General features: G+C 36.7%; 1 protein-coding gene across 1 annotated transcript; it reads left to right on the top strand.

Moving 5' to 3' along the window:
• Positions 1-1,225: 1,225 nt before the first annotated feature.
• c1s.2 (complement component 1, s subcomponent .2) lies at positions 1,226-11,893 on the top strand. The gene is made up of 22 exons (XM_079469000.1): positions 1,226-1,352; positions 1,590-1,788; positions 2,002-2,182; positions 2,460-2,582; positions 3,755-3,948; positions 4,038-4,185; positions 4,324-4,436; positions 4,826-4,904; positions 5,088-5,213; positions 5,294-5,377; positions 5,670-6,409; positions 6,865-7,004; positions 7,422-7,623; positions 7,753-7,927; positions 8,087-8,227; positions 8,618-8,820; positions 9,258-9,405; positions 9,906-10,024; positions 10,190-10,268; positions 10,419-10,553; positions 10,658-10,732; positions 10,838-11,893. Exons 1-22 carry the CDS (start codon positions 1,339-1,341, stop codon positions 11,605-11,607), a joined length of 4,188 nt encoding a protein of 1,395 aa, XP_079325126.1. The 5' UTR covers positions 1,226-1,338; the 3' UTR covers positions 11,608-11,893.
• The last annotated feature ends 16 nt before the right edge of the window (positions 11,894-11,909 follow it).

Here is an 11,909-nt window from a genome sequence, read left to right on the forward strand (position 1 = left end):
AACAAGATATGCTGTCTTTAGAGTTACATTGAACAAATAAGTGTTAGTACATTCATAATGTTAATTTTAACCTTTTTTTACCAAAACTCACCCTCTTGTCATTTCAAACCTGTATGACTTACTTTACTTACTCACAAATATGTTGAAGATTGTTCTGCAGAAGTCATAATATATATTTTGTCTATAGCAGTGGAGAGTTTTACTTTAAACTTTCCCTTTTTCATTGTGAGGTGTGCATTATATACTTTGTTATCAGAAATGTGAGTCATTTATGGGAATTACTAACTATGATGTTAAATGTAATGTAATGAAATAAAGGTCAGGTTTACCCCATGAAAAAACAAACATACCCCTTTAAAAAGACATACTAACTATAACGAATTAAAAATTAACTTGTAACACATATTGCCAGTGGCCATATCACCCTGTAGCCCAAGACTAGTGACCCGCTAATTGAGCCTGGTCAGTACCTGGATGGGAGACCTCCTGGGAAAGCTGGGTTGCTGCTGGAAGAGGTGTTAGTGAGACCAGCAGAGCATACACACTGCGTGGTCTGTATGGGTCCTAATGCCCCAGTATAGTGATAGGGACACAATACTGTAAAAAAACACTGTCCTTCGGATAAGATGTTAAAACTGAGTTCCCGACTTCCATTAAAGATCCCATGGCACTTCTCACAAAGATTAGGGGTGTCACCCCCGTGTGCCAGAGTCCCTCCACTGGCCCTTGTCAATCATGGCTTCCTTAAAATCCTCACCTTCTGAATTGGCTCTATATCTCTCTTCTCTCCACCTATAGCTGGTGTGTGATAAGCGCAATACTGTACTGTGGCTGCATCTTCCAAGTGGATGCTGCACACGTGGTTGAGGAGAGACCCCCCTCATATGACTGTACAGCAATACACAATAATGTGCTACATAAATGCTTCACTCACTCACTTATTTTTAACAACAATTGTTACTGTAAAGGATGGGAAAACCTTCAATAGAGGGCAGAAAAGCATCCTGTTATTTAGGCCTAAACATCTAAGACTCATCCATTGTCTTTCTTTTCTCAAACTTTCCGGCATTATATAATATGAATCAGCTATCTTGTTTTTTGGGTTCATTTTTATATTGATAAGTATTGATAATCCTCTAGGCTGTGTTTACTGAACATTGGTTTATTTGGTTCACATCAGTTTAGGGTTAACACCCAGTGATCACTGTTGGGAAACACTTGGCTTGTGTGATGGTTGTTTGTTAAGGAAAACGGGGGATGGGACATGATGATGAATACGGAGTCGGAAAGTGAAAGTAAAGAGAAGAGATGACGAGCTTTGCTTAAACATTTCTCATCATGATCATTTTCTGGTATGTAAACATCTCTCTAAATAGACACTGTTAAGCTTTCTCTATTCTTTATTGAGATTCCTATAAGTGGTCTTTTCCCCACCATACCTCTTGCATGTTCTTTGAATACTGTTTTATCTTTCCTGTATCACAATTTTCTTTCTGTTATGCTCTTCTCTCTTTCCCCAATACTTCCCCCCCAATGGATTTCTTTCCTGAATTCTTCAATATCTTCGTCTGTTTGTCTTCTTTGTCCAGTATTATTGTCCTTGCCCTTTCGGCGAGCGAGTCAAAGCCGTTGGCCGGTTGGGTGCAGTCACCTGGATATCCGCGTGGGTATGACCCTGATTCAAGCCTTAACTGGACAGAATGTGCCCCTGCTGGACTCAAATCTACACTCACTCTAACACACTTAGACCTGGAAGAAGCCTATGATTGTGAGAATGATTTCTTGAAGGTGTGTATGTTACCGTGAAGGTTTGGTTTTGAAAATGTCGAACATGTGACAACATGTTTTAAATTAACTATCCAATTGCACACATGCTTATTTTTAATATATATATTTTTCCTGTGTAAAATCTCTCTCCAAACAAAAATAGCAATATACATAAACATTATTAGATTATATTTTTACTATCTTGTATGCTATCTTGTTGCATTTTTTGGTCAGATATTTGCAGATGGGGAGCTCTTGTTCAAACTGTGTGGACGCAAGTCAATGAAGGAGCTGCAGACATCCATAAACCCCTTCCTCCACTCCTCCTCTGGAGGCTGTCTGTTTCTTTCATTTTTAGCAGACTACTCGAATCCTGTGAGACACAATGGCTTTCGGGGCTTTTACAGCATACAGGGTGAGGAAAAGATACACTGTTAAAGGTGTAATTCACTTCAAAATTTGCCCCCATTCACTTTCCACGGTGAATTTTATTCCCACATGGAAAGTCACACTGTAGAGTAAACCCTATCATTATTTTTGGAGTTTCTTTTCGCAATCCTAGTGGTGCAGAAATTAATCTTCAGGTTTAATTATTTTCATTATTTTACACCACATTCTGTTGTTCTGGTATGGAGAGTTGGTTACCTAACCTTCATTACTGTGTATTTGTTTAACATCCTGCTGATTTTCAGATGTTGATGAATGTAAGGACCCTGAAAATGAGTGCACTCAACTCTGCAATAACTACATTGGGGGTTATCGCTGTTTCTGCAGACCAGGGTATTTTCTCGACCCCGATCAACACACATGCAGAGGTATTTTATATACAACTTTCATTTGACATCACAAGTTTAGCGCAACAAAACTTAGCATAAGGGGCTTCTTAGAAAAAGCAGTCAATAATATTTTTTCAAAATTGAAAAAAAAATGGATTTAATTTTGTTTAGATTTTTTAAATATGTATAGGTATAACTTAAAATATAAATACTAAATATATGCAAATTTAGTTATAAACATTTAGAGTTGCATTGATACACATTTTGTTTGGCTTAATATTTAATATTTGTATTGTGTGGTAACTGATTCGTGTTGCGCCTAACAACGCCAATCAGTTACCTATTAGTCACCCTTAATGTTTATCACTGAGAACTGCAAAAGTCTAAACATTTAAACAAATTAAAAAGAGCTTGTCAGCTTTAACATATTTTATCGTCTTTTCAGGGGCAATTTGGACATCTAAGGTTTTGATAAGACTGCAAAGATATATATAAAATAACTTTTTAATCTTTGGGTTGTATCAAAAACCACGAGGTTAAAATCTAAATTAAATCAAGGTCTTTTAACTACTTACAGTTAAACCTATAGTTAAGCCTATGGCTTTTATTTAATAATTTTTTTACATACAAGACATGTTTCTGTGTGTCGTTCACTGTGCCCCTTAAACAAAAGGGGTGCGTGATGCCCCAGGTTGCTCCTAACTTAAAAAGTTTGCTCTTTGAGTTTATTTTCATTGTAAATCTAGATCAATCTTAATGATATTTGCTATTTCAACTTGCATGGGGTTTTAAATAATGAAAATATACATACATGTCTACATTTAGTGGAAATGTTTGGTCAAACAAGGAAAGACAGAAACCATGCTTCACACATACAATGCATGGCATTTATTATAGATTACTAAATCCACAGACTAGATTGTGAGGGGGCATGGCTGACCTCCAGTCTGGCTTGTCCGTTGTGAAGTGGTGTAACACAACAACAACAAAACTAGAACAAACAAAGCCCCATTAGATCTAACCTCTGCTTAATTTTAAATACATTGTTGGCGAAACCCAGCTAAAATGTTTAAATACATCAAGTATTTAATAAAAATACAAAAATTATTTAGAAAGATAAATACTGAACTCATTTTTTTTAGAAATGTTTAAATGCGTAAGCACATGCATCAGCTTTGTCAAAGTAATTTTTAATTTTCTTTGTCTTTCAGTTAGTTGTAATGAAGATCACACAGACTCTCAAACGGGTGCAGTGATGTCACCTGACTGGCCTGGGTTATACCCGGAAAACCTTGTCTGTTCTTACACACTGTCTGCAAAAGAGGGTCTGCAGTATGAGATAACATTTACAGGACAGTTTGATGTGGAGATGACTGCGAACGGACAGTGCAAGGACTCATTAACTGTAACCCTGAGTTGTGAAACATTCAACTGTACATCCTTGAATACAAGATTTCTTCAGGCCTCATTACTTTCTAAATAATTTCTTTCCAGATAAACACTGTCTCTGGTGATGAGATGTACTGTGGGAACAAGCGCCCTCCTTCCCCATTCATAACCAGGTCTCGACATGTTGAGATTACCTTTAGGACAGATGACGGGGGAACAAACAAAGGGTTTAGACTGACGTACAAAACCAGAGGTTTGTCGTTCTCTATAGAGCTTATCATCATTAAAAACCAAACTGCATATACAGCACAGAGCCTTCACAACATTTAAACGCATCTTGAGAAACAAAAAACACGTTGTGATGTATTATTGCTGAACATGTTTTTCACAGAGATGACATGTCTTGGAACTGTGACAGAAAATTCTCATCTGATCCCACATAAATCTGAATATTATCTGGACAGTGAGGTTACAGTTCAGTGTGATGAGGGTCATATACTTAAAGTAAGTGTGGTGGAGATGTTAAATAACCTGTTTAAAGGGACAAAAATGTTAAATCAGTCATCATTTACATTACATTCCAAATCTTTATGACTTGAATTCTTCCGCAGAACACAAGAGAATAAGATATTTTGAAGAAAGATGGTAACAGAACAGCACTGGACCCCGTTAACTTCTACTGTTTGGACACAAAATGCAAGAGAATTGGGTCCAGTTTTTTTTTTTTCTAAATATCTTTTTTAGTGTTCTGCGTTTGAAAGACAGTCATACATATTTATAAATATAATGATTCATATTGCTATTAATAAAATGCTGTGACTGTCAGAATACATGTCATTTTTTCCGCATTTAATCAATACAAGTACTGTATGCTTCATCTTTGTGTTGCTTAGTCTCTCGATGAGGTGAAACGTGAGTACAAATCCACATGCAAAACCAATGGACAGTGGAGTCTGGTTATCAAATGTGAACGTAAGAAAACATTTTCATTTGTCTTGAGTTCTTGATAATTCTAAATAATATTTTTCTAAAAAACAACACTTTTAGAATTTGACATTTGGGGAAAAACAACAAAAAGGATTCTAATAGCCAGCTGTTTAGATTGTTTCAGAGAAAGCAATTGATAATGTTTTGTATTGTCTTTATCCCCCCCAGCTGTAGATTGTGGCAACCCAAATTTTCCAGATGTGTCAGAACTAACAGAAGAAGATCCTCTCACAACTTACAAGACACAAATCACTCTCAAGTGTAAATCTGAATATTACCGGATGACTGGAAAGGGTGAGATGCGTCTGGTTATGTGTAAACTATACTGATGTAAACTAGGTGTTTACACCTGTGTTTATCTTCTTTTTCCTTAGATATCTTCACCTGTGATGCCGGTGGTAACTGGGTATCTGAGAGTGGTCAAAAACTTTCTGAAGATTTGTGTATATGTGAACCAGGTAAACTCAGTTGTCCTGAATTCCTTATGAAGCACATAAATACTCTTAAAGTGATAGTTAACACAAAACCGAAAATGATCATATCATACAAATGCATCTTTTCATCTGTTTACATAAAAGGAGTTTACCTGCTGAATGTCAAAGCTTCCTTTCTTACAATAAATGCGAATTGGACTTTTGTGTCCCATTCAGAAAAATCATTTAAATAAGGTTACATTTTTGGGAAAAAAATGTGATATTTTGGGGTGTTCTTTAAAAATGTTTTCCTTCTCTTTCATGTTCTATTTTTCAGTGTGTGGAATGAATACAGAGAGCACGGTAGGTGGAAGAGTCTTTGGTGGGAAGCCATCCACACTGGGACTGATTCCCTGGCAGCTTTTACACAGATTAAATCCCAGAGGTGGTGCAGTTCTGATCAGTGATTATTGGGCACTCACAGCAGCTCATGTAATAGATGGATATGAAGATTCCACCATGATTTGGCTCGGGGGAATGGTGGATGCTCAAGCTAAAAACATAGTCACCATGGAGACAAAAAAGATAATAATTCATAAAGATTATAAAAAAGTGGGCAAAAATGGGGTTCAAAGAAACTTTGATAATGACATTGCACTGATCAAAATGTCTGCCAGAGTCCCACTTGGTCAAAACCTCAGGCCGGTGTGTCTACCAAATAAACCTATAGCGGAGGGATCATATGGCACAGTGTCAGGGTTTGGAGCAGCTGAGAAAATTGAAAAAAGTAAATTGTTGCGTTATGGGGATGTTAAAATATATCCTCTTAATCAATGTGATTCAATGGGTCTGACTGTAACTGACAACATGATCTGTGCCGGAGATGAAGGTGTTGATAGTTGTAAAGGTGACAGCGGTGGTCCATTTATTTACCCCGGACTCCAGCCTAAATCTGCAGATGAGCCCTATAGGCTTCTTGGTCTTGTATCGTGGGGTCCTTCTCAATGTGGAGATGAAAGATTTAAAGGTTTCTACACTAAAGTGCATAACTACATTGACTGGATCAAAGAAACCATTGCACAAAACTAACATCAGCACATTGAAATTACATTTTGCTTCACCTGTTATTCATTGTTGTTGTTAACATCCATCAAATCAACATGTATATGACTCTGCTATTTAGATAAACACTGTTTGTATTTTGTTACATACATATTTGAATCCGTGTTTCATCATCTATTGTTCAATAAAACACTTTTTTATGTGTAAAGGCATAGGGTCTTATTTCTCACGCACAAAAATTAAAATTGTCATGGTAAACACTTGTGGGACCTTAAGACATCGATAATATTATTTTATAATGAAAACGATGCTTCTTTATAACAGACAAAGATAATGTACTACATGTAAAATTGTAAGGATTTAAATGGATTTGATAGATTATGTGGTATCTGTAGACTTTAACCCTTGCTGTTTGATTAAACAGGTTAAACACAACATGGTTTACAGGAAAAACTTAATCTCCCTCTTTTTCTGCCATAGCCAAATCAAACAAGTTTACCTTTTTCTTGACTTTTAGACTCTTGTTTTCTACTTGTGATGCCTGTGTTTTTACCCACATTATAAGACTGCATTACATGACTGTCATGGGTGAAAAATGTCTCATCATTTGGTGAGTTCTTTATTTAATTCCTTATTGTTTTATAATCAAATTTAATTTCGGTTTGCTTGAATAAGTCTGTACCTGAACAGTACCGTCTTAAAAGTAAAGCTGCTCAAAAGGTTCTTCACAGCGATGCCATAGAAGAACCATCTTTAGTTCCACAAAGAACCATCTCTTTCTTACTTTTTTATAACCTGAAAAAATTTCACCACAAAGGTTCTTCAGAGGTTAAAGGTTTTTTATGGAACCAAAAGGTTCTTCTATGGCATCAAATAACCTTTAGAAGCGCCTTTTTTTAAGAGCGTTGGCCAAAATGCTAACAACAATATACAACAATAACAATTTTACGTCCTATTTCTCTTTACTAAAATTATTCCAGCAAATGTCCCTCTTTTCTATTTTTTTCTGTTGAAAACAATGATCCAGCCTGCTGTGGGCATTTATGAATCTGTGTGAGTGTGAGCCGCTCATGTTTGGAGAGGTGACTTCTCCATGGTATCCCCAACCATATTCTACAGATCTCAAGGAACAATGGGACCTAGAGGTGCCAAAAGGGTATCGGATCCAGCTAACATTCAATCATCTGGACATTGAACCCTCTCCAAACTGCTACTATGATTATCTCTTGGTTAGTGACTGACGCTTCAAAACACCATTTTTGGTTTACTTAACGGCTCATACTTGACTATTGTGACCTTATTTGTACAATCCATGTAGCTTCTGCTGTTTGTATTGTATTGTGATTATTTATGTTCAGGTTAAGTCAGATGAGAATGTTTTGGGGTCGTTCTGTGGCAAGAATTCCACAGACAGGTTTTACCCAGGACACAAGCCCATTTTAGCCCCTGGAAACCGTCTCCAGCTGATTTTTCATACAGATGACTTAAATCATGAGTCTCATCTGGGCTTCAATGCCTTTTACCAGGCCGTTGGTTAGTTCTAAAGTAGTTTGTCTTTTCTTAATATGTTACAAACTATTTATTGTTCTGTGATGTGCCTTACAATCCAGCAGTTTCATTATAATATCGCAGTGATATGTGTATACTGTATCAGGTAATGGTCTGACGGACTTTATATACCTGTTCCCATAGACATTGATGAATGTTCCACTTCCAGTGTGGAGAATGGATCTGATCCCCCATGTTCACAGATATGCCTCAACACTTTGGGCTCCTACCTGTGTGCCTGTCATCATGGTTATCAACTGAGACCTGACAATCGCACCTGCATCTGTAAGTGTTTTAAGTGATGTCTGTGTGCCATTCTTATTAAGATGTTATTATACTTTATTATACGCTCTAGTTATGTGGTTGTCCGACCGTTTTATGCCCACTGTCAGAAAAAATGGTCAAAACTTATCCTAGCAGAAACTGAGTGGTACTATTGATTTTCACCTAAAGAGTGCATATTAGTACGTCAGAGGTACATATTGGCAACAAATGTACCTATCCGTACATAAGTGGTACTATTTTAGGACATTTTTAAAGGGTACTGTCCCAGTGACAGCTTTGGTAAATGTGTGACTTTCTTTTTGTTGTTTCAGTACATTAAATAAAGAAGCAAAATGAACTGATAACGTATAACAAGGAAATGATTTGGTTTGTGGTTCCTCACTCTGTTAGTGGACTGTGGAGGTGGAGTCTACACTGAACCAGAGGGGACCATCTCCAGTCCCGGCTACCCAGACCCCTCCCCACTTGATCTGGACTGCCTCTACACCATCTCCTTGCAGCCAGGCTTCACTATTACCCTAAGCTTCAGTCAGACCTTCCAGATAGAGCAGGTCAACAATCAGGGACCAACCTGCCTCTTCCACTGGCTGCAGGTATTGTATATTTAACTACAAATGTTTATTTGTCTTTCCATCCACCCAAGCTACCTCTCATTAAAATGTAATACATTTGTTTTCATAATGGTAAAATATCTGCCATCATTTATTCACGCACTTTATTACAAACCTCAATAACTTTCATTATTTTGTGGAAATACAAAGAAGGTATTGTCAATATACAATGCTATACAATAGAAGTCTATGGTGAATTCAAAATATAATCTTGTGTGTACTGCAGGAGAAAGAAAGTAATGTAGGTTTGGAGTGACTTGAGAGTTGAAAATCAATGAATCTTGATGAGAAACAATGTGTCTTGGCACAGAAATTGTTGATATATATATATATATATATATATATATATATATATATATATATATAATGATCTTGTGGTGGCTTTTACACTTTTTCTAATGTATCTGTGGTCTTCTTAGGTGTCTGTCCCAGGAAAAGACCCTCAGAAGTTCTGCGGAGACAAAAGCCCTGGTATCTTGAACACGGGCTCCCACATCACCCAGCTGGAGTACCACACTGACAGACATGGACAGAGCCAGGGATGGAGTTTACATTACACCACCCAGAGTGAGGGAGAATTATAGACATACAGTAGCCAAACTACTGTATATGGACACTAATTTATTAAAAAAACGAATCTAGGAAGATGCTTTATTAGATTTAAAATAGAGAAAAAATAATTCCTTAGCCAATTTTCAATAAATGAGTCCTTTTTTATTTATTTCATTCAACAACACAGCTAAAACAAAGCTAAATGATATTTAATTGGTCCTTTTGATGGCCATATAATTGTAATTTTTCCCCATTTCAAACATTTAATAGTTGATAAATGATTGATATCTACAAATGATCATGTAAATAAATGGGAAAAAATTGGTTTTATTTAAAGCTTATATAATGCCTTTTTATGTCACGTAGCTAATATTAGCCTTTTGATCTTCACAATAATCTTTTTTTTCGCCCATCCGTAATCTAAATTCTGCATGTGAGACAACTGTACATGGCATGATAGTAATATTACTAAAATCCTCAAATAACTGTGCTAAACCACAAACATTCACTTACAGGGGTGAAGTGTCCAAATCCGGGGCAGATAAGCAATGGAAAAGTCACTCCAACATATCCTCAGTATTTGTACAGAGACTACATTCAGGTGTTTTGTGAGCCAGGATACAAACTCATGATGGTGAATACATTTGCATATAAACAAGAAAGTCATTATACATCGACACTTCCAATCCTGTTGTCTTTTCTGACAGGCAACATTGAGAGTATGATCATATTGTTTAACATTGTGTTTATTATTATTTATTTATCTAACTAAATCATTTTCTCTCTTGCCCTGTATTAGGAAGAAAAAGAAATTAAAAGTTTTTTATCCATGTGTCAGAGTAATGGACAATGGCACATGACATTGCCATCGTGTAGGAGTAAGTAAAACACTACATTTGATCAATTTATTGTCATTGTTTTCCTTTGCATCAGTCTTAAATAAAATGCCATGGCATCCCCAGAACCCATTTTTGTAGACGTGGATGTGGTTATACATAGCACACACTTTAAATTGTGACATTTTGCAGTTATTGATTGTGGCCGGCCAAAGTCCCTGCCAAATGGAAACGTTACAAATATCTCTGGATCAGACAATGAGTATCTTTCTAGCATCGAGTACCACTGCGATGAGCCATATTATGCCTTTGATGGAAATCCTCAAGGTCAGCTAACTTGAAACACACCTTAATTCTAGCAATTTCAAGAACTTTTACAGCGTTAATTGAAGTTTAAATGTGTTCTTTCTTTCTTTCTTCCTCTTGTGTAGTTCGATACACCTGTACAAGAGAACGGAAATGGACAGCAGTTGGCCACAATGACATCATTCCTCCCTGCCTTCCTGGTAATGACTGTGGCGAAACTTGACAATATGTTTAGACAGAAAGACAGAACACACGCAAACATACACATTCATGTCAAACGAGTGACACCTCTTTCTTTCTCTCAGTGTGTGGCATGAATACAGAGGTCCTGGTTGGTGGAAGAGTCTATGGTGGGAAGCCAGCCAAACCTGGACAGATTCCCTGGCAGCTTTTACACAGACCAAATCCTAGAGGTGCTGCTTTTCTGATCAGTGATCAGTGGGCGCTCACAGCAGCTCATGTAGTAGATGGACGTGAAAATAAAAGCATGGAATTCACTGGAGGAATGGTTAATGAAACTGATCAAGGTTCAGTCAAATTACAAACCGAGAAAATTATAATTCACCCAAAATATAATAGGGTAGGTAATGATGGAGATCAAAATAACTTTGATAATGACATCGCCCTGATCAAAATGTCCCAACAAGTGAAACTCGGTCCAAACATCAGGCCGTTGTGTCTACCAAAAAAATCTGATGGACCTGTGTTGGAGAAGGATACGAAGGGTACAATCTCTGGTTTTGGAGGGATTAAAGATAAAACAAAAAGTTCTCTTTTGCGTCATGGGGGTATATTAGAGTATCCCCTTGAAAAATGTGAGTCCTTCAAACTGCATGTATCTGATAACATGTTCTGTGCTGGAAATGAAAATGAACGTATTGACAGTTGTCAAGGTGACAGCGGTGGTGCATTGTTTTTCCCTGCTTTGGGGAATGCGTCTCCAGGTCAGCGTTATGAGGCGAGGGGCATTGTGTCATGGGGTCCTGCTTTTTGTGGTCATGCAAGTCATAAAGCTTATTACACAAAAGTGCGAAACTACCTGGACTGGATCAGAGATACTATGGTTAATAACTAATATACAAGATTCCTCTTTCAGTTTTTTCTTTTACAAATTTGTAATCTTACTTAGACTTCCAAACATTCAGATCTATTAATTTTTTTTAAGTTTGATTGTTTATTGTGACTGTATTTAACATCAAATAAAACATTTAATACTGTGAAAAAAGAGGTATGTTCAATCTTGGTGAAGTATTCACATATACAGTATTTAATGTTGACAAAATGACAAAATGTTATATTGTAAGTCGCTTTGGATAAAAGCATCTTCCAAACGAAATAAAGGTAATATTTTTTGACTATCATTATATCTGTCTTTTC

This window comes from Barbatula barbatula, assembly GCF_947034865.1.
Source record: "Barbatula barbatula genome assembly, chromosome: 12".
NCBI classification, from domain to species: Eukaryota; Metazoa; Chordata; class Actinopteri; order Cypriniformes; family Nemacheilidae; genus Barbatula; species Barbatula barbatula.

Excerpts from the sequence above, each read along its gene's own strand:
- c1s.2 (XM_079469000.1), top strand. Across the intron at positions 9,406-9,905 it reads TTTACATTACACCACCCAGA|GGGTGAAGTGTCCAAATCCG; the intron begins GTGAGGGAGAAT and ends ATTCACTTACAG. Across the intron at positions 10,269-10,418 it reads GACATTGCCATCGTGTAGGA|TTATTGATTGTGGCCGGCCA; the intron begins GTAAGTAAAACA and ends GACATTTTGCAG.